Source organism: Mus caroli, chromosome 11 (genome assembly GCF_900094665.2).
Source record: "Mus caroli chromosome 11, CAROLI_EIJ_v1.1, whole genome shotgun sequence".
NCBI lineage: Eukaryota > Metazoa > Chordata > Mammalia > Rodentia > Muridae > Mus > Mus caroli.
The window spans coordinates 83,613,571-83,636,956 of NC_034580.1; the positions used below are offsets into that span (position 1 = coordinate 83,613,571).

General features: G+C 48.5%; 1 protein-coding gene across 1 annotated transcript in view; it reads right to left on the reverse strand.

Moving 5' to 3' along the window:
• LOC110304365 (RNA-binding protein Musashi homolog 2) overlaps window positions 1-23,386 on the reverse strand; it is a 121,070-nt gene that overhangs the window by 14,627 nt on the left and 83,057 nt on the right. Inside the window, exons 4-5 of the mRNA XM_029484161.1 lie at window positions 19,172-19,286; window positions 9,847-9,921 (exon numbers count right to left, since the gene is read on the reverse strand). Coding sequence (XP_029340021.1) covers window positions 9,847-9,921; window positions 19,172-19,286 — 190 coding nt within the window. The remainder of the gene's footprint in view (window positions 1-9,846; window positions 9,922-19,171; window positions 19,287-23,386) is intronic.

Genomic DNA, 23,386 nt, shown 5'->3' on the forward strand with positions numbered 1-23,386 from the left:
AAAAAAAAAAAAAAAAAAAAAAAAAAAAAAAAAAAAAAAGATAGCTGTCTTTAACTCTGTCCAGACTGCAAAATAATGCGTGGGTTCAGCATGGACAGGTAAGGGGAAGTGGCGCTTTTTCTGGCTTCTAGCCTTGCCTAAAAGCATGAATGTTCAAAGATGAGACTGTGGGGGTGGAGGGCAGGATGGTGAGGCCTGGAGAGCCCTGAGTAGCTATCACTAAGAAATAAAGTGATAGGCCGGGCTGCCTCTGCCTTAGGAAGTGAATGTGCCTGGAAGAGGCTTCAGAAGTTCCCTATGGCAAAGTAGGACCAGTATCCCTGCATTCCAAAGTATCTGCGCTGACATCAAACTGGCAGAGTCTGTTGTCTTTCCCAGCATCTACTCAGATGGTGACCACAAAACCCAATGGAGGCAGGACTGGGCAGGAAGGAACTGAGTCCTGGGCTTTTCTGACTCTGTATCACTGGTCCCTAGACCTGGGATACCTTTTGAATGTCACGGAGGAAACTTGTCTTCTTTTACTTTTTATTTATGTGTACGTGTGTGCATGCCACCCAAGTGCCAGGTATCCATGAAGGCCACAAGAAGGCATCACATACTGGAGTTACAGGCAGCTGTGAGGCACCATGTGGGTGCTGGGAACAGAACTCAGGTCCTTTGCAAGAGCAGCCAGTGTTCTTAACTGCTGAGCTATCTTTCCAGCCCCTACCTGGTGAACTTCTTTTTGTGTTTCAAGGCTTCGTTTGGTTATTACATGCTACGGTCTGAATATATCTATCACCCCCTAATATGCATGCTGAAATTCTCACCTGCTAGGTATTAGGGGGTGGGGCCCTTGGGAAGTGAGTAGGCATGAGGATGGAGCCCCCTTAGTGAGATTAGTGCCTTTATAAAGGAGAATCCAGGGCTAGAGAGATGGCTCAGCGGGTAAGAGCACGGACTGCTCTTCCAAAGGTCCTGAGTTCAAATCCCAGCAACCACATGGTGGCTCACAACCACCTGTAATGAGAACTGACGCCCTCTTCTGGTGTGTCTGAAGACAGCTACAGTGTGCTTATGTATAATAACAAATCAGTCTTTGGGCAAGCAGCAACTGAGTGAGTGGGGCCAACCCGAGCAATTAGATGTCCTAAAACTTCAATTCCCAACAACCACATGAAGGCTCACAACCATCTGTTCGGCTATAGTGTACCTATATACATTAAATAAATAAATAAATAAATAAATAAATAAATAAATAAATATTAAAAATAAAATGAAAAAATAAAAGAGAATCCAGGGCCAGCAAGCCAGCTCTGCAGGACACGTGCTGAGCAGGCCTAGAAATCTGAGTTCAACCCCTAGTGTTCATCTATGGTGGGAGGAGCTGTTCGCTGACCTCTACACACTCTGTGGCAGGCATGCTCCACCACATCATGTACAGACATACACATACATAATAAATAATCACCTTAAGAAAAAAAGAGAGAATCCAAAGAGTTCGATAGTCCCATGCTCCACCCTCACAAAGGGAAGATACAACAAGAAAACAGGCATCTATGGACCAGGAAATAGTCCTCACCGTCACAGTGAATCTACAGGTAACTTGACCTCGGACTTGCCAGCATCTACTCCTTAGGGAATAGTTAGCTGCAGGTTATGGTGGTGTTACTGTAGCAGGAATAGGCAAGGACTGCCTTTCACAACAGCTCTCCAAGTACCATCAATGGCTCCCACTATGCTCACTGCTCCTGTGCCTGCCACTATTGGAAATGCCCAAGCTGGTCACACACAGGATGCGTCTGTAAGCTCTGAGCTCACTGCCCAGGGTCTCTCTGTGTTCTGAAACTCTCTGGGGCAGGTGCCAGCAGTTATACCATGCTGTTTTTCAGCAACCAAAGAGACAAGAGTCAAGGAATCCAGACTAAGCTAGACTCAGGGAAAGAAGTTTCATTGTGGCTTGGGTGGAAGGAGTAGTGGATACATCTTGGTCTCCTGCACGTCCTTGGCTGATCCCGGAAGTCATGAAATACCGGGTCCGCAGGCCCCATGTGACAGTCTAACCCCCTTTCATACTCTGAGTAATTCTTGTTGTTGTAATTTTGTTTTCTACACTGCAGGCTTTCTCTTGGTTTTACTGATAAAAATCAAAACTGAAGGCCTAGGAAAGGTGACAAGGTTCCCTATGGTGAAACTCAAAGGGGACTTTAAGGCAGGTATCTGAGAAGGTGTAGGAGAGCTGAGGGCAGCAGGGGGAAGAGATGGAGGTGGTAGGTACCAGTTCTCAGCTCACAGGGAATAAGGTACACACCTGTAGCCTCTTTCACTGTTAACCCTGTCTGCTCCCACAGACCCCTCAGCAACCTGTGAGGCAGGGTGACCACTGTATTTAGTAGGTTTCAATAGGTAAGGGACACTGAGGCTCAGTGTCTAGGCAAGCTAAGAAAGGACCTCATCTCCCAGCTTTCTGCAAAGCCAGCGTGTGGTATGGGGTGTGGGCCTGTGCACACACCCGTGTTGCTTGTATGTCTGGTGTGACTGTGGGGAGCTGAGCGCTCACTTAGTTGCATCCTCTCATTTATGCAGAGCAGCTTCAAGAGGCACAGAAAGCTGATCGAAAGTGAAACCCGCAATTCCTGTCAATTCAGATTGCTCCAATTCATTTCTGCAAATGTTTATTAAGTGCCTATTAGGCAGTGTGCTCCGCTTTCATCTGGGAATAGAGTCAACTCTTGATTTTCCATGCCAGCGAGGATCGCTCAGTGATACTGCACACCCACAGGTCCCCACAAACCTCCCTCCAATCCTGGCTGGATTTGGGGTGTGCTGCTGACTTTCAAAGCAGCAGATCTGCTTTCTGACTAAGCTTGCCTTTAATATTCAAATGAGAGGATAAATCCCAAGTACACACAGGGCCAGGTGGCCATTGGGCTGGCCTCTGGGAGCTGGCTTGTCATTTAAAAGCGCCTCTGTGAAGAAGTAATCTCTAGAGAGGAATGGGGAGGGGGAGGGCAGAGACGGGTTACAGGGTTGATGCACAAGGCAATTCCTTATAAGGCCACACCCCGCTTATATAGCCTTGGCCCTACCCAGGTGAGTGAATCTTCAGCTCCATCAATCAACCTAGGAGTGTAACCTCCCACCCTGACATTTCAGGATCTGCTTCCTATCTGGTGAGAGACTCACCCCTACTCACCGAGCAAGGAGCCAGGTAGAGGCAGACAGGTCACCACACCGAGTACCACAAGGTCCCCTGTGTGAATATGTCTGGGATGGGATAAGGTGAGGGTGAGGAAGAGCCCTTACAGACAGAAGTAGGATGGAGGCGACAGGAGATTAGGCTGACACTGAAGGCCTGGGCTTTCTGATTTGTGGGTTCTGAGATTCCACCAGGACAGAGCTGAAATGGCCTCTCTTGGCCCAAGGCTCTGAAGACTTGTCCAGAGAGTATAGAACAGGAGACCAGTGTGGGATTCAGTCCTGAGTGCGGGCCCAGGGCTTCCTTTTCTGAACAGGGACATCCTTGAGAGTCTCTGTCACTCTGGTGGGCCCAAGGAAGGGCACAGAAAGGCCACAGGGCTACCCCCTTGAAGCAGCTTAGTACCACTCTAGATAGAACAGGTATTTGGAGAGAGTATTAGCTGCTTTTCTGGAAACTTGGCAAAAGTCCTGTTCTCTGGGCAGGCCTGGCAGCTGGTGTAAGTCACAGCCCTGTGCCCATAGCCAGGGTTCTTCCCCCAGCCTGCCCATTTGAGGAATACTATCTCCTGGATACTCAAGATGCATACTCTGCCTCTGTAGGCTGTGACTGGCCACTAAAGCGTCCTTGTTCAAAGCCTCAATGTCTTCAACCAAGGTCACCTAGCAGCAGCTCTGCTGACAAAAGGTTATTTGAGGTCCTCTTCAAATGAACAGGGCCTCTCTGAGCTAAGCTGCCTCACCTCAGACCACCTCCTAATGAGCACTATTCAGCCAGCACCAGGGACTGGCGCTGGACAATAACTAGGAACGAAGAACTGGTAAGGAGGGGCCTAGTGGCTGTGAGTCCTGACGAGCCATGCCAAGGGTAACCAAGCCTCAGGTGTTCCAAGGCTGGCACCCCAGAAAGCCAATCGCCATGGTCACAGTGGCATCGGAGACAGGGGACACACTGACAACTTCTGGCTCCAGCTGCTGGAGAAGGGGCTCCCCAGCCTGGGACCTACACAGCCCCTCCCTTCATACACACAGTAGCTCAGGAGGGGAGGCATAAAGGCCGGGTTACAGGATGCTGGGTTGGCTCCGCGGCAGCCTGGAACACTGCAGATAAGGTAGTCAATGAGACTTTGGGCAGTTGGTGCTATATTAACCTTTACTGTCCTTAGCAGTGCTGGAAGATCCCAAAGAGCCACCTGCCAGCCTGTGACAAGGGAGAGGAATGTAGCTGAGAAGGTAAAACTGAGGCGATGGGGTGCAGACAGGAGGGGACAGCCTTCTGGACTCACTTTTGACGCTTCTATTCTGCCCTTTGCACACCCTAACCAGCCATGGAAGGCCACCTCTATCATCCTCCACTGTAAACCCTCTTCCAACTCTTCTTTGCTTTGGGGCCTTGACTCACTCTGAAACCTGATTCACACTCCCCTGCCAGTTCCTCACTCAAAGCCCTGAGACCTGCCCCGAGGCCTGCCCCGGGACTCCCTGCTTCCCTGGGGGAATCTGATGCCACTCCTATCACTGATGAGCAGATCCGGGCAGCACCACCATGAGAACTAAAGATGGGAAGATCACTCTAGAAAGCTTACTTCATTAGCCACTTGGATGCTCAGAATTTCATTCTACGGCGGTTACTGACTTGCACAGCATATTCACAGACACACATGCATATACCATCCCTCAAGTATAACTCAATTAAAAAGTCACTTTCTTTTTTTTTTTTAAGAGCACAAGGTCACCTGGCTAAGAAGTGGCCCTAGAATAAGAGACCCACCCTCCACATCACCATCCAGCAACTTGTCTATTGCCCTTTGACCTATACTGCTCTGGGAGTTTGGAGAGCAAATGGATGCCCAAGTGTGTGCACATATGTACAGACCCATCCCTTATGCAGATGTGAAATGCTGTTTTCCTGTAGAAGGGAGTGATGGCACAGGGAGGGGCAGGGCGCTATCCCACAGCTGTCACAGGCAGATGCTCTGTCTTTGCTCAAGGACAGATCACCTCCATCGAAAGCCCAGGGCGCTCTGCCAGAGTGCCGAGACAGAGGGGAGAGAGCTGGGGCCAGGCAACAGCCAGGGGGAAGTTGGGATGCTTCTACAAACTGCACTCGGCCGTCCCAGGTGCTGGCTATCTAGTGCATTCACCTCCCCTGGAGCAAGAACAGGACACTCTCAGGTTAAGAGACGGCAGCACACAGCATGTCCGTGGTAAACAATTTATTTTTCTACCTCACTTGCTTACAGGGGGAAACGTAAGATGTCATTAGGGAGCAGTGCAGATGAACTCTTTACAGCACCGCTCATGAGAAAGCTTGTAGGAGAAAAAAAAGGAACTGGTTGCATCAGTTATCTTTAACCAGGGGAGCCAAACTGTCGCTGTGTGAATACCAAGGATGCTGACATTCAGATGTACAGATCCTCCACTCACATGGGGTGAGTCAAGGAGAGCATGGGTCACTCACGGTCTGAAAACACTAGCTTTTGTCCGTGCAACTGAACTATCATTACTAACTTCAGAGAGCAGGGACATTTCAAAAAGGGAAGCAGACAGGGTCATCATGACACGATCCTTCTGGGGAGGGGTGGCTCTCAGAGAGCGAGCCCTGAAACGTAGCCTTGATTTGGACGGTCCCAGGTGTCCTGTCCCTTCCCACTCGGGCAGTGCCATGGGGTAGGGGTAAGGCATATGAGGCAGGGAGGTGAAACTGGAGAAGGAGGGTTCAGTAGAGATCAGTGCCCATCAGTGAAGCACGTGGAAGGGCTATGACTCTGCTATTCCTTCTCAAAAGCCAGGTGAGTTTATTGTGGCAATAGCCACCAGGAAACAAGCCCCAAAGGCAATGGCAACCAGACAGTGTTTACACCGATGCTCTTTCAGATTCCATTTTCCACACAGTTTTGTAGAAGGGTGTGAGTGTTCACACTAGACACAGGAACTCCCTCTAGATCAGCTGCAACCCCTCTGGGCCACCAGCACTTAAAAGCTCGCCTAGCAAGCCTGTCTGATCATTATTCTAAAGCAGCAGCATCTTCCTGGATTCTATGAAGGCCCTATGAAGTTTGTGAGCAGGTCCCTACATTCTGGGGGAGCTGCCGGTGGTGTGGGGGTGGGACTGGCCACAGTGTACTCAGGAAGCAAAGTGGGAGGGAATGGGAGCGTAAACGTTTTCTGAAGCAAAACAACGAGGTCTCTTCCAGAATTTGAAACAGAAAAAAAAAAATCATTTTCATTCATTCCATCAGCCAGATAAGACAGATTTCAGTGAGCCCTGCCAGCAATTGGGTGGCTCTGGCAGGGGTATGTACTCTCTAGAAATGACGGCAAACCCCATTCTTGTGATGCCACTGTTAGGAGCTTGCTAGTAACAGTTGCATCCCCCCAACATCGAAATCAGCAAATAATTTGAAAAGTGAGTGAGATAACACTAGAAACTGCTGACAGTAAATAGAAGGGAGGGGCCCAGAAGGCTCCTGGGCAAGGAAGTGGGCAGAGCGATGACAGGACGGCCATTCCAGACTCAACACTGATGAGAACACAGGGCCAGGGAACACCCTTGACCATGAGAGGCAGGAGCCATTTGCAAAGTGGTCATACCCCAGCCTTCCTAGAAAAGAGCCCTGACCCCAATACTGACAAACGGCATCCAGCCTCTTTTTTTTACCACACCTTGTCTGTTCTCAAAGAATCCTGCAGGTGGTCGCAGGTCTTAAGTCTATTTAGCACAGCTGTGTGGTCTAGGGAGATCCATTGGGACTACATACCACACAAGTGGGGTGAGACCTGAACCCTAAGCAGCTGGGATGGATGCAAAGGTCAAGTCGGGTGCAAAGAACAGCTTGGAGGGCATCAGATTCCTTTGTGTTGAGAGGGACTCAGGTTCCTGGTCGTGAGTGAAGGGTCTGCGTGGTTTGAGAACCTAGATGGGCTGTCATCTCTAGCCCTGTGTGTCTCTAGGAAGATGGACTCAAAAGGACTAGGAAGGGCATGGGGCCCACACATAACCTCAGAGGAGCAAGAAATGGGAAGTGGGCACAGGGTAAGGCCATGGAGACCACAAAGAAAAATGATTAGGACAATGTGGTAGTGATAAGATCTGTGACAGTGTCAGAAAGTTCCAGGATCCAGCCCCAGGGCATGGGAGCTTGTTCACCGAACCCCGGAAGTGGGGGTGGGGGAGGAGAAAGCAGTAGACTACGCTGCTCTGATCTCAAGGGATCACTCTGCACCCCTACTGCCTCCTTAGCCACACCCACCTCCATCATCCCTTACAGCAGGAGACAAGAGACTGATGTCAGAACATTCTAAAGCTTCCTGCCCTAGAAGCCCACCAAGTCTTAAACTCTGTGATGATGTCATGTTTGATTCTAAAGGGAATGCCTACACCCTGAGCCTAGGACTGAAGGGACAGAGGAGTCAGCCTAGGCTTTGTGTCTAGAACCAGCAGGGGCTTAGCAGGGTCAGGAGTGGGGTGAACTCTGACCTCAGCCTGACCACACACCTCCTTGAGCTGCAGACAGGTGCCTCACTCTGGTTGTCTCTGACCGTGAGATTAAAAACCCAAAAGGCTTCAAAATGTGACCACAATGGATGGGAGGCAGACACTTTGGTGGCTGAGAATGGATCGCTCACCTGATGGGCCAGGGAACACCATCTGTCTGTCCTCAAGGCTGACTTCTACCCCATTTAGCCCTAGTGACTGGCCACAGTTGAATTGGTGCCATGATGAAGATGAACAGCATCTCCAGGCATAGACTTTATGCCTACTCCTTATCAAAGCTTTGACTTCCCAGAAGGGTTCAGGCACCTGGGAACACCACTGAGCTTGCCCAGTCCCAGCTTGGTCACCTTGGCATGTCTGTCTGTCTGTCTGTCTGTCTGTCTGTCTGTCTAGGGTAGACCCAAGGAGGTGAGCCATAGCAAATGCTTCCTGAGCTTGTTCAGATGAGACAGGAGTCTCAACATAGGATCCACTTCATTAGCTCCAAATGATGTCTCTAATTCTGCATTCACCTCTACAGTACCACATCCGTTCTTTTAATCTCTTGAATAGCACTGAAAAACAGAACCCTTAGAGGGATAGGAAAACCCTACATTCTACTCTGAGACCAGCCACCACCCCCTCATGTGGTTCCTGAGCCACTGGAATGTGGCCAGTGTGAATGAAGAACTCAGTTTTCCCTTTCTCCTGGATTTTAATTACTACAGATCTAAATTTTAGCGATCAATGCTACCTAGTTGACAGGTAGATGCTGGCTAACGGTGAAGTATTAGAAGCTGGAAATCAAGACTGTCTGGACTTTTTTTTTCCCTCTGTGCCCTCAGATCTGTACCTGCCTGTAATGGGGATAACCCAGGAACAGTTCTAGCCTGAATTCTGGTCCCAGAGTCCAGGCTATTACAAGCTGCAAGAGAGGCTGTGGGGAGGGCCCACCAAGGGTCCTTGCTGACAGCATCTCTCAGATGGGGAACCTGCCTAGGTCCCAAGGAAGCTGCTGTGCTCACCCTTCTACCTTGAACTTCTGAAGCTCTGTCTATCTCTGTTCTGCCTCTGACCCCATGGTCAGACCTCACATTCTTTCAATGGTTCTACCCAACATCCAATCGCAAACAAGAGAAGCAAGGCACAGACGTGGGTAATTTGCCACAGTCACTTGTCCAGTTGGTACCAGAGATAGGATAAGTGTCTACGTTTCCAATGCTGGCCAGAATCACAGGACATAGCCCTAAATATCTTCTGTTTCCATCTCAAAGCCTGAGCTGAGGCCAGTGCTAGATCTTTCCTCCAACCTCCTGCTCCTCAGGCTAAGAAAGCCTTCCCTCAGGCCAGCTTTCTGTGCCTTCTGCTCATCACTTCTCTCAGGCTTCCAAGTAGAGACGTGATAACCACCAAAAGTAACCCTAAGTCCAGCCACTGAGTGTGGCCCTCCTACCCCCTTACCCCCCGCAGAGAACCATGGAGCACAGACTTCTTTACCTCTGGACATATTATCTGGCCTCTGACTGTGACGCAGCAGGCACCCTAATATATTCTCATCTGTACTGCTTGACTGTGAGGAGGTTTACCTCACAACACTCCTACAGCATCCCTTCCTGCAGCACCCTTCCCATTTCCCCCAGACCACGCCCACCTGCTCCTTCAGCTGAAGCACCAGGGCATGTGTGGGCAGTGCCATGCTCTGCTATCTGTGTGGAGTAGAATGAGAATCCACACAGCTCATTCAGGGTGCAAAGCACAAGTCTGACTCCTGCAGTACCTCATCAACATATGGCAGGAGAGCCCGATGTCAGGGCAGTCAGGCCATGTTAGAGAGAGGAAGAAGGGAAGGCAGGCTGGGATGCATTAACAGATAGATGCAACAGGTAGCAGGGATGCTGGTGTGACAGCAAGCCCTGGGTCCAGAGTTCAGTCCCCCAGAAGAAGACAGAGAATAGTCTTGTGGGGAAAGGAGGTGAGTAGAGGGGGCTTCCTATCTCTTCTCTCCGCCATTTTTGCCACCAGCATCAAGGAAATCCTCTAGTCCATTGGAAAGCCCCAACTGTACCCTTAACCTGGACCAGAGGGTACTTCGCATACATAGGTAAGCAAATTGTGTTCTTTTTTGGAGCATCTGTCTGCTCCTCCCCACTCCCCAGATGCAGCCAAACCCCAGGGTCTAAGCCACTCACCTGGGAACTGGTAGCCATAGCTAGGAGCAAATCCGGGGTAGCCTCTGCCATAGGTTGCCACAAAGTTGGGGTAGCCTTGAACACACAGAGAAAGAAAGAGCTGTCAGACAGTGGCCTTAGATCTGGAGTGATATTCCAGGGAAGGTAGCAATGACCATCAGCTGTGGTTAGATTCACGGAATTGTGTGTCTCTGGGGATGGTTTCTCTCCAGGCCGACTCTCCTCTCTCACGTGGCTAGGTGTGTGACCATCAATATGTTTACAATTAACCCATATTTAGGCAGCCAGACCGCCCAAAGCCCAGGTACCAAAGCTCATGAACCTGTCGAGTAAATGCCACATGGAAGACAGAACACAGTGCCTGCATCCAGCTCTGACATTTGGAGAGCTTACCCCGAATGTACTTTGCTTTAAAGATGTTGACAGTAGGAGATTAAAGTCCTTGTACTGCCTTCTTCCAAAGCAGTGGACAGGGGCCAGAGGATGATATAGGGCAGAGGTACTCCGGGACTGACTCTTCAGGAGCCACACAGAGGGCTGCCTCTCAGCTTTGCAAGCTACAGCTGGGGGAGGCAGGGGCCGTGTCCCAGCACAGAAACTGTACAGACATATGTCTTTAAATTTTCATGGACAATGTATGGTGGGTGGTGACCTAGGGTGACTCTGAACTGAGGGGTGCTGAGAGCCTTCTGGCGAGTCCTGGAGGGGTAGGCCTGTTCCAGTCTATGAAGCAATCTTCCATTAAAGAGGTCACCTTAGCACCGTGCCCCTCAGTCTTCATGCCCAGGTCTTTATTCTGACTATGGCAAAGGTGAATGTAACCTTCTTATATTTGAACATTCTTGGTCACAGCAGCTCAACTACTTCCTGTCCCTGTTCCTGTTCCTAGAGAGACCTACTCTGCCTCCTTCCACTTAGTGTGGGCTAGCTCAGTACAATCATAACCCACAGATGTCACCAGTCCCTGTCCTCAGAGACCTACTCTGCCTCCTTCTACCCAGTGTGAGCTAGCTCAGTACAATCCTACTCCACAGATGTCACCACAATCTCCTACCAGCATACTGGCCAGCCCTCTACTTTGGCCTCTGGGTTGGCTGTCTGCTGGGTGTCAGGCCAGCTAGCATTGGAATGAACTCTGTCCCTGCCTTGGAGGCAGGCCAATGCAAACTTTCATGGGGACCTGTGTCTAGAGCCAGTGGGCAGAGGATGGGCAGGTGGCTCTGCGTTTACTCTGGCATCAGCAGGACAATCCAGCATCCAGAGGTGCCAAGTGGCCCTCTGACCAGGCCATTCCTTAGCTGTCCCCTTGGCTGGGAGTTGGGGCTCGGATGGCTCAGCTCCCTAAACTCCTGTCTGCTTTCCAGGTTCTATTCCCCAGCCTTCTTGTCAACTCTGGGCACCACTGCTCCTGACAATAACCTTTGCCACCTCCGGAAGTCAGAGCTATTTCTTCTGTTTCCACCAAACAGCAGGTAGAAAGCCACTTCAGCTGTGGACTTAGGACAGGTCCGAGGCTTTCCAGAAGACAGGGAGCAGTAGCCACTCTCCACACGTTTCTGCTCTTCTGCCACATTACGAGCACAAGCTCTGGTGGCTGATTAGCTACCTCCCCATGGATTCTCACAAGTCATACCAAGCACAGTCTGGCCCTCCAAGCCAGTGCTGGGGCAGAGGCCCACTCTCTACATTTCCCCTTCTCCTCACCCCCAGGAGCCAGGCTTTGGAGCTCTTCCCATTGCCAGCCAGTCAGTGTTTGTGCCTCAGAGGCCCAAAGGTAGGTGTTTCATGGCTGTAGATGTTGGTCAATGGCTTCTGTGTGAGAACAGTGGAGCACCACTGGTGCCAGGTCACTCATGGGTCTGGAAGTCAGGAGACTTGGAATCTAGTCCTGGCCCATGACCATGCCCTTGGGGATGACTACAGCCTGGATGCTTGAGTATCCCTAAATTCACACTGAAATCCCAATCATCAATCAGATGCGCTGTATTAGCAGTGGGGCTTTTGTGAGGTGATTAGCTCACAAGAGCACGATTCTCATAAATGGGATTAAGGCTAATGGTGGTTTGAGTGAAAATGGGCCCCACAGACTCAGGAAATGGCATTATTGGGAGGTGTGGCCTTGTTAGAGTCAGTGTGGTCATGTTGGAGGAAACTGGGGGTGGGCTCTGAGGTTACAGAACCTCAAACCAGGCCCAGTGTCACTCTCTTCTTGCTGCCTGAGGATCTACATGTAAAACTTGAAGCTACTTCTCCAGCACCATGTCTGCCCGCACACAGCCATGCTTCCTGCCCTGCTGATAATGAACTAGACCTCTGAACTGTAAGCCAGCCCCAGTTAAACGTTTTCCTTTATAAGAGCTGCCATGTCATGGTGTCTCTTTATAGCAATAAACCCCAAACTAAGACAATGAATGCTCTTTTAAGGAAGGTTCCAGAGAGACCACTAACTATCTCACTATGCACAAGGACAAAGTACCATCATGACATTGACTGTAGGTGTCACCACCTACAATCGATCATTCTACCAGTGCCTTCATTTTGGATTTCCTAGCATTTGGGACTGAGAAAAACAAAAAAAATGTTGATTCAAAGCTGAGCCAGACCCATGGGATTCTGTCACAGAACTCTGACCCGAGACAGGGGTCTCCCCTTTCTCTTAGAGTCTGAGTCTTACCACAAGTAGAAAGCCTTACCAGCCATGGGGCAGGGGGTTACTGATGTACCTAAATGGTCAGCAGTGACTAACTGTGGTTCTTGCTACAGCTGGAGCCTTCCCACATGTGCGGTCCCACTGAATTCCCTGGCCAACTGTGCTATCTCTACTTCATCTAGGCCTGCCACTGGCTCTGTCCTGGTGAGAGCCTCCTCCTGATGCCTTACTGGCAGATGCTACAGGCAAGACAGAATGGCTTAGCAACTTCATACCCAGTGTTCTCAGAGGGGAAAGAGCCTAGGAGGCCACTGAACTCCCAATGAGTTCCTAATGGGGGAAAGGGAGAGGGAGAGTAGAGCAGTGGTTAGACCTCAGAGACCTTCACTGAGCACATGCATGATGGGGTGTTCTCTAGAATTTAGTTCCTGGCAGGGCAGCTCAATTTTTCCTCTAAATTAATCATCTACTATCTGTAAGGAGCCGCCCTCACATTCGCCATTATAAGATGGCGCTGACACCCATATTCTAAGTAGTAAACAAGCAAGCTGCGCATGTGCCGGGGTAGTTTTCCACCCCATGTGCTCTGCCTTCCCCGTGACTACAACTCCAATCAGGGAGCGACACGTCCGAGGCGGAGGACAATCCTCCATAAAAGGGACGGGTTTCCGCCATTTTCTCTCTCTTCTCCACTGGCTCCTGAACAAGTAAGCAATAAAGCTTGTGCCGCAGAAGATTCCGGTTGCCCTGAGCGTGTTCTTACCAGGGGGAACAAAAGCGCGGGCAATAACTATCAAACCAGATCTTTCAGAGCTAGACTTCTAATAGCACTGTTTCAACAATATTGATAAATGGATTATAGGTAAACAGTCAAATCACTACTGCCTAGGTGCTTTCGTGATGAAAAATGGCTCCTTTGCCTCTAACTTCAGATCAAGGTCCTAAATTTGAAGTGTTAATTTGATAGCAAGAGCAAGAGGCCATGCATCACTTTCCTAGATGGCGGTGAGGGATGGTGGAATGGCTAGTCCCTCCCTGTACTCAAGCCATCCCTGTGACCTGATTGCATGCATTTTCCCCCACGCAGACCTTGAAATCTTCAACACCAAAGAAGAAACCCACAGTCAAGTTCACACCAACTTTGGGCCTCACCCCAATATTGTAGGCCAGTATCATCATTGCCCAAGGAATGAAGATGAGAATTCCACACCTGCCACACTGGGGGGAATCTCATCTCCATACCCCCAATGCTGAACAGCCTCTCAGCCAGGAAGATGAAATTATAAATTTATAATACAACATTACTTCAATTTTCCTCTTCATTTGCGTCTGTGCAGCCCAGCTCTGCTCCAGTGGCTCAGGGCCCAGGCCGCACGGGGGAAACTGGCTGGCTGCATATCAATAGCACATTACAGTAGACCCACACGAACGCTCCATCAAGCCATATTACAGCAGGATGACCCAGCCACCACTTCCATTAGCAGCTGGGCCCCTCCCACACTGGCCACTGAACAATTTATTTGCTCCAGTACTCTGGATGCCTGATCAATCCCACAGTAATTATCTCTTGTCACTAAAGGGGAGAAAAAAAAATCAAGCCTTCTGCCTGGATGAACACCTTCCTTGCACACAGCCTTTCCATTGTGGCTGCTCAAGTCAGAAAAGGACAATAGAACTTGAGTGTACTGTAAAGTTCTCTCTATGGCCCTCTCCTGGGAAAGCTCACGGGCTTCTCAGAACTGTGGCTTTAGATCTTTGTTCTTAACTGAGAAAGGTTTGCACCCTACATGGGTCATGGCTCATCCAGGTTATTACTCAACCACCTAGTTTCCTGAAAAAAGGCTCTTCCCAGACCCTTGACTTTAAAGAGATAAGAGAGAAGGGCCATTTGTCCAGAGAACACTGTTACACCTGTGGCACCATGTTAGGGTTAGGGTTAGGGTTAGGGTTAGGGTTAGGGTTAGGGTATGATACCATGATAGTTCCATGAGGTCAGGCAAGTTCCAAGAGCCTGTCATGGACAAGGATTCGAAAGCCAGTCTACAAAGACACACAGCCCAAGAATTCTCCTAATTTTTGTTGGGGATCCTCCATACCCATGCTAACTTAACCTTAATTAAAACTATCTGAAAAGAGAACTTCCGTCTTAGGGTTCAAGAGCCACATCAGGAATGCTCAATGGATGGTGTGCACACTCAGCTTCAACTGGCAGTCATGACGCTGACCAGCAGACAAAGGACAGTCTCACCATCTCAGAAGGCTCTGCAGACCCATGGCTCCGAGGGGCAAGACACAGCTGGACTCTGTCTGAGCTGCTTCTGGCTACCAAGATACAGGTGCACAGATAAGACTTCCTTACAATGGACTCAAATCAGTATTTTTGGAGGAAAGCTAAGTTCCAGTAGAGACTACAGACAACTCTAGGAAGCTAAGCTGTGTGTTCTGGGGTGAGTGTCAGCAGATCACAGCTCCCCAGGCCTTTTCAACAATTATTTATTTATTTATCTATCACCTTCAATCTGGAAGGCATTAATGTTGGGGAGCACCAGATCAGGGATTTGTAAGGATCCCTTGCAACACGTGAAGATAAAGTTATCTAGTTATGGTGAGTGGCCAGCTGCCCAGCAGCTTCCCTCTTCTCCCCAGGCCAAGGGAAACCTTTCTGCAAGGCTTCAACACTGCACGCTCTTGCTACCATGTGTTTAATGAACAGCACGTGCCCAACCAGGCCAAGAGCTAATTAAAGGCAGTGGGATCACGAGGCTGAAGTCAGAGAAGACCAAGAGGAATCAAATGCATCAACAGCCACATGTTCGCTTTCACTAAGTCCACCTTCACGAAGGAAAACTGGGGCGACTCTGCAGGGCTAGATGACTACGGGCGTTCCCACAGAATGTGGACAGTGGGACCGGACCCGGGGCTTGCAGTCTACCTGATGTGGCACAGTTGCTTCTGGTTCTCTGTGGCTCAGAAGCAAGAGGTGGGGCCTTGGAGTAATTCTCCTCCCCCACTTCAGTCCTCTACACTCTTTAAAGGAATCTCTAGCATCTTCTAAGCTATCCCGTTAAAGGCTGTGAAAGCTACTGTCAAAACATGCTGAATTTTCCCCAAGGATGCTGGCAGCCATATCAAGTGAGATCAAGAAAGAATGACGCACTCCCATACGCTTGTCAGCCCCCCTTTTCCGAGACCTCCCAGAGGATGGAGAAAATCCTGAAGGATATTTTAAAAATGAGTTCCATGGAGCCCCAAGTCATGAGACCAGCATGCTGGCTGCTGTCTCAGCTCCTGATTAGAACACTAGCTCCCTGGGAGGCAAGGTTCTCTGCTGCCTCCTAAATGTCTAGAACATTTGCGGCACAGAATAAGCACTTGGTAGGCATATGGTGGATGAATGAATTTTAACATTTCAATGGCTCATACATTTTGCTTTTGAATACTCTTTTTTTTAGAAAACTCCCTTCAGTAATGAATATTTGACAGGGTCTCATTAATTTGTTTCTACAGGGTCTCTTGATGTAGCTCAGACTGGTCATGATCTGTGGTCTTGCCACAGTCTCCTCATTGCAAGGAATACAGCTGTGAGCCACTGCATCTGGCTAACGTCAGGGATCTTTTTAGTTTATTTTTTTATCAGACAGGTGTTCACATAGTCCAGACTCCTCAAACTTGCCCTGTAGCCACGGATGACCTTGAACTGTTCATCTTTCTGCCACTACCTCCTGTGTGCTAGGCTTACAGGTGTGTGTCACTATGCTTAGATCTTCAGTGAATTAAATAACTTTTTTTTTCCTCCTGTAGGAGCCAAGGTCATTAGCCAAATTGTCAGGGGTGGGGACATCATGGGGCCCAGGACTGATATGCAAACAATGGACTGTGGAGATGGTGACCCTACCCAAAGAGTAGACTACCCAAGGCCACACTACCACATTGGAGGAAGGACACCCAAGCAAGGAAGCAGCCGGGAAGGATGAAGTTCTTCTGTTCCCTCCTAAAGAGCTAAGGACCACGGTGCACCACGGGGACCAGGAAGGCAGTCTGGTGCCTACATACCAAGAGCTAAGCACTCTGCCACAGACCAACATGTGCGGTTTTGACAGTCATTTAGAAGTAATAGTTATGAAGTGGGGGCTTGCGGCACAAGCATGGAGACCTGAGGTTCAACTCCTTAGGGTGTCCTGTTCAAGTCCCTGCTCAGAAACAGAGAGGGGACTCCTTGGGGGTACAGGCTAGCCAGTTTGGCTGATTTGATGAGTTCCAGGACCAGTGAGAAACTATGCTCCTCCATGCATGCAGTGCACACATGCATGCACGTATATCCTCTTACATGTATGCTCACGGATCTACTGAGACTCTTAATTTCCTCTGTCAAGTGTGTGTTCTCACAGTTGATGATGGATTACACTCTGATAAACGTATCACAGATCGACAACAGTGCACCCATTGTATTTACTGCACCCAATTTTGTGACTTGCACAGTTTAGTGACAGCAGCACATTGCATGCAAGACTGGCCTGCGTCCCTTCCTGACAGAGCACACGGTTGTTCTCTAACAAGCTACCGCTCGGGAGCTGCCCCTGCCCAGCTACTCCAGGGAGTGTGGCGCTGTAAATTGCCAGCCTGGGAAAAGATCCAAACTCAATAGTCAAAGCAGTGTCTACTGAATACAGACGGCTGTCTCGCTGCTGTTAAGTAGAAAACTAGTGGGGTCAAGCCAGCTGGGGATAATCTTGTCCACCATAACACAGTCTCTGAGCTCAATATGCAGCCAACTTCTGATCCCCCTGCCACCACCTCCAGCGTGTTGAGTGCTGCATTCACTCGTGTGCACCACAAGCCCACTTTTATGCAGTATTGGGGAATTGAACCCAGGGCTTCATGAATGCTAAGCAAGCCCTCCATCAGCTGAGCTACACTCCAGCCCTACCATATTGTTTTAACTACTGTAGCTTTTTGCAGTGTTTTGGGATATAGTCAAAGTAGTGTTTTCTTATTTCTCTTTAAAAGAAAATTATTTTCTTTCCCATTTCTATTTCTAAGGTAAATTTTAGAATCACATAGGCAGTTTCTAAGGGACAAGAATAGGATTTTTCTCGTAAACTCTGTTAAGCCTAAAAAATTAATCTGAAGAGAATTAGTAGATTGGCTATTGTACTGGCTATTTTTGTGTCAACTTGACACAGCTGGAGTTATCACAGAGAAAGGAGCTTCAGTTGAGAAAATGCCTCCAAGAGATCCAACTGTAAGGCATTTTCTCAATTAGTGATCAAGGGGGAGAGGCCCCTTGTGGGTGGGACCATCCCTGGGCTGGTAGTCTTGNATCCCTCCATGGCCTCTGCATCAGCTCCTGCTTCCTGACCTGTTTGAGTTCCAGTCCTGACTTCCTTTGGTGATGAACAGCAGCATGGAAGTGTAAGCTGAATAAACCCTTTCCTCCCCAACTTGCTTCTTGGTCATGATGTTTGTGCAGGAATAGAAACCCTGACTAAGACAGCTATTTAAAAAAACATTCTCAATGGTACCGTGCTGTGTCTTTTAAGTTCTTCCATATAGCTCTACCTGCCCAAGTTATTTTCTCAGACAAGTAGGTACAATTCTTTGTAAGAGCATGAAAAGTTTAATACATTTAAAACTAAGCCAGGAATGATTTAAACAGCAGCAAATCTGAAAACACATAAAGAGCTTATCAAACAATATAGAAGAGGGACCCTTAGCCAAGCCAAATGAAAACCCATTAAAACTAGACAGCTCATGTGCCTGAATGGAATTTTACCATTAACGACCATTTATCCCATTTAATTAGTATTTTCCCGACACACAATAACTTGCACTAAAATACCGTTCTCTCGCCTTGAAATTTCTAATTATTGTTGCGACCCACACCATTACGCATCTCCTCCGCTTTCTCCATCCTTCATGCCATTTAAGCGGTGAGATTTTCAATTATCTACGCAGGGCGGACAGAGATACCTTTAAGGAAAGGGGCATAATGTGCAACTCAATTTCTCTAAAAGCCAGGAGAGATCATTTTTAGTCAGAACAAACATACTTTGTCTTTCATCATTTTTTTTTTTTTGCAAATAAAGAGTAAAACAGGCTATTTAAAACATCCATTTAAATGCAAATTTTGATATCCCAAGAGAAAAATGTTAATCATTTAAATAGACAGGATTAGTGCCCACCCTTGCCACCCTTCAGTTGCTCTCCTAAGTTTTAGAAAAAAAGTAGCCCAAGTCCACACAAGTGCAGGCAGCAAAGAATCCTTTGGTCAGAGGAACTCTCACTGGGCCAAGAAGGCTGAGACAGAGACGGGTGTGCGGTCCTGTGTCATGTTTGAGGAAGAGGATGGCCAGAGAATTTCAAGCATATCACAAGCTAGGCTCGAGGCGTGATAATGCTATACGCTCAACAGACTGCCAAGACCACCTCAAAGGCAAACCTATCGACCTAGAAGATGAGGGAACGGCAGCTCAGATAAACTGAAGTTTGGATGGATTCAGTTTGCCCAACTGCCAGGTGACTCAGGTGGGTGGGTCACAGGTACAGGCTGCCACAGCCCTCATCCCCAGCCTGCTGCATTTCCCCAGCCCCACCCACTGCGCTCTGCTAGCCCCGCCCACTGCGCCCCCGCCCCGCCCACTGCACACCCCTAGCCCTGCACCTATGCAGACTCACCCAGCATCCCCATGCCAAGCATGAACGCATCCATGGTGTATGGCAGCCCCCGGGCTCGGCCTCTTGTCCCAGGTGGGAACATGACTTCTTTCGGCTGAGCTTTCTTACATTCTACCTGTTAGACAGAAAAGGAGAACAAATGAGATGCAAATGAATTCCACGTAAATGTCAGATGCAGAAGCGATCAGGTTACGAGCTGTTATTTTTAGCCTTGCTCCTTACTCACTGTAAAAATAGCGGTGCTGAGTAAATGGCCTGCAAAATAAATATTTAAGAAACCGCACCACTTGTGCAAATCCTGCTTTGGAAAAACCTACAAGGATGAAATTAGGTTCTGGAAGGGCAGTGAGGACGACATGCTACACGCGGGGCTGCAACCCAGTGGCTGCAGAAGGCCTGAGGGCTTAAGGAGGCGGAGACAGCTGATGGATGGGCCTGCAGATACCAGCCCCAGCAACAGCAGCAGCAGCAATTATAATCATCTTTCATGGTTGTTTGGCCTTTTAGACAGATTCCTTGATGGTCCTGCCTGCCAGGGACTCCTCTCATCAGGCCATCAGAGACCCTCTCTTATGATCCAGGGAGGGTACTCAGTCCTGGCTCCATCTCCCAGATAAACACTGAACATCAGAGGCTCAGAAGTATCATACCACAGTCTGCTCCCATCAGGCAAAGGCCTTCCAGCCACATGTTATAATTACCAAGTTAGTGATGCCGCCATGCCCTTGGAACCCACACTACCGTAACACTCCCCATGAGAGTCCTGAGATTTTCTTATGGGCTCTGTTCCTATAAACAGCTGGTTTTACATTCAGCACTTGTGCCTTTTAGTGGCTGCTGACCTTTCCATTCATCTTCTGCCTCCAAAACCCCCCATTCCCATTCTACTCCTGCACACGGAGGTCACTTACTGAACCCTCCAACCTACACAAACTAGAAACCTTAGGGCCAGGGAGATGGCTCAGTGCAAGGTCACTTTCCCTCTACCATGATGCCCTGAGGGTCGTTCTCTGGGACTCACGTGGTGGGAGGAGAGAACTAACAGACCCTGCCGAGTTGTCCTCTGACCTCCACACATGTGGCACATGCGTTCCAACATGAATGAAGACAAGCAATAAAACCCTGAAACCTTAGCAAACCGTTCCGTGGCCTGCAGAAGCTCTTGGGTGGTTTGCCAGGAGTGCCTGAGCTTGCTCAGCATAACCTGCTTTTAGTTGCCAGGTGAATTTAACAAGCCTTGTTGGCTGTAAATCAAGCCCACTGCTGATAAAGATGGGCTGAGCGGGGCACTTAGAGCAGCCAACAGCAATATCACAGGAGCCTGATGGTGACAGAGGAGGAAGAGTTGGGTATCTTATTTAAGAACAGTCTGGGGACATATGGCACCGGAGCAAGAGCTTCACTTGGTGCAGCAGCTGCCGAGGGTATTGTTGTATCATAGGAGACTATGGCTACTCATGGTGTGTCTGAGGCAGCTGGGGTGAGCGAGATTGTGTGCAGTACATATCCCTTAAAAGGGGAACCTACACGAGGATCTGATAACACTCATCCTAGATATACTCTAATTAAAATACTGTAATAACAGCCAGGCCTTTAATCTGGGCTCCTGGGAGGCAAAGGCAAGCGGATCTCTGTGAGTTCGAGGCCAGTCTGGTCTACAGAGTGAGTTCCAGGACAGCCAAGGCTGTACAGAGAAACCCTGTCTTGAAACCACCCCCAACCCCACATACACATAAACAACCTTTAGTAATTATAAATCCAGGGGTGGTAGTGTATGGCTGTAATCTAAGTACTTGAAATGCTGAAGCAGGAGGATTTTACGTTTGAGGAAAGCCTGGATTATGTAGCAAGGGCTTGTCTCAACAAAGGAAAGACAGAATAGAATAGAATAGAATAGAATAGAATAGAATAGAATAGAATAGAATAGAACAGAACAGAAAAACCCCCTCAGTGATTAAGCAGAAAAGCTGACCTAAAAGAGTAACTCTGAAACCATCTAGCAGGTATTATTCTTGTTCTTCAAACAATGGTAACTACAAATGTCTTTAAAAACAGACAAAAACCAATCAAAGTACATGACGGATATGCTTACACTAGAGTTGGTTTTTTTTTTTTTTTTTTTTTTTGTAGAAGAAATGAGCATGGTAAAAGAGAAACAGGAAAGAGACGGGCACCGGAAACTCACAGTTCGTGAAGGAGCAAGTATCTTCAAAGTAAGGTATTTTGGGGAGCCAGGGGATGGTTCAGTAGATAAAGACACGTGCCACACAAGCATCAAGGCCTGAATTCAAATGTCCAGGGGCCATGTAAGAGCTGGATGCGTGGCTGGAACACCTGTAATTCCAGTAGTCCCTTTGGGGAAATGGAGAATGCCCTGATGCTGTGGGCCAGCAAAACTGATTCAAGCAGGGGGAAATGAGATTCTGTGTCTCAAACAAGGCAGGGGACAAGGACTGACGGCTATGGCTGGCCTCTGATCACCATACACGTGTGTGTACATACACAGGATGTATTTTCAGCCATTAGACGGGTATTGAGGACAGCAGAGTTTGAAGTAAGGGTCCTGAGGGTGTGGGGAGGGAGGAGGGTACAGTACTTTTCCCATTGTGACCAATGGGAAGAAGCAATGTAAGCAAATGGGGTTTTATTTTGGCTCATAGTGTGGTGGGGGAAGACATGGTGGCAAAGAACAATGAAAAGGGGGACTGGGCTATATAGGCACTGAGGCCTTGGGGCTGCGGAGATGGTTCAGGGGTTAAGAGTACCTACTGGAAACTGGGTGTGGTGGTGCATGCCTTTAATTGTAGCAGTCTGGAGAAGCAGGAAGATCTCTGTGAGTTTTAGGCCAGTCTGTGAATATACATAGTGAATTCCAGGCCAGCTAGGGCAAAATGTGTGTGTGTGTGTGTGTGTGTGTGAGAGAGAGAGAGAGAGAGAGAGAGAGAGAGAGAGAGAGAGAGAGAGAGTTGTATTGCTTTTCCAGGGGACAAAATTTTGAGTCCAGGCAGCTCACAACTTCCTTTAAGGGTTCTAGGGTATCTGGAACCTCTGGCCTCTGTCTGTGCCTGTAACTGCATATGTGTGTGTGTGTGTGTGTGTGCGCGCCACATAGACAGACACACATTAATAAATTAACAAATCAAGAACAATTCAAGGCTTGCCCCCAGTGACCAACTCCCTCAGGGCTCAATCCCCTAATGGTTCCCCAGCAATCCCACCAGCTGGGGACCAAGCTGGGGACCAAGTGTTTAAGTATATGTGCTGTAGGGCACATTTCACATTCAATCCACTTTGATTTTCCTGAAGGGCAACTGGTAACATCTAAAAACCTATTATGAGCCCATCCATCTTTTGATTTAATAGTCCTGCATGTTGGAATCTGTATTGTTGCGAGCCTATGAATGAGGCTACTTGCCAGCTGTAACAACAACAACAACAACAACAACAACAACAACAACAACTACCACCACCACCCAATAGCAGGGATTGTGGCTGTTGAGATGTTGGCTTTGTGGGTAAAGGCTCTTCTTGCCACCAAGCTTGACCACCTGAGTGCTGTCTCTGAGATCCAAATGGTAGAAGAGAAATGCCCCCCCCACCTCCAGCACTGTAAAAAAACCAACCAAACAAAAACCCAAGTAACAGGGTGAGGCCTAGAAAGATAGCTCAGCAGTTAAGAGCATTTGTTCTTTCAAAGGACCTAGGTTCAATTCCCAGTACCCCTACAGTGACTCACAACCATCAATAACTCCAGTTCCAGGAGCTTCAACACTTTATTCTGACCTACATAAGTACTGGACATGCATGTTCTATATAGACATACACGCAGGCAAAATCATTCATATACATACAATAAAAATAAGTCTTTAAAAGTTAAAAAAAAAGAGGCACAAACAAACCACAAAACTAACTGGGGACTGAAAAAGCTGGGGTGTCAATGAAAGCTATAGGTCATTCATTGACAAGCACTGGGGACCTCCTAGATCCCAGGTAAACCAGGACACTAGTTATTCTAACTGCAGGAAGACAGACATAAATGGCAGTGATCTTGTAGGAAAAAAAGTATATTATTGTATTAAAAATATTAAAAAGATCTACTAAACTGTCAAGAGTAGCTTTAAAAACTATTGTGCAAGCTGGGCGGTGGTGGCACACGCCTTTAATCCCAGCACTTGGGAGGCAGAGGCAGGTGGATTTCTGAGTTCGAGGCCAGCC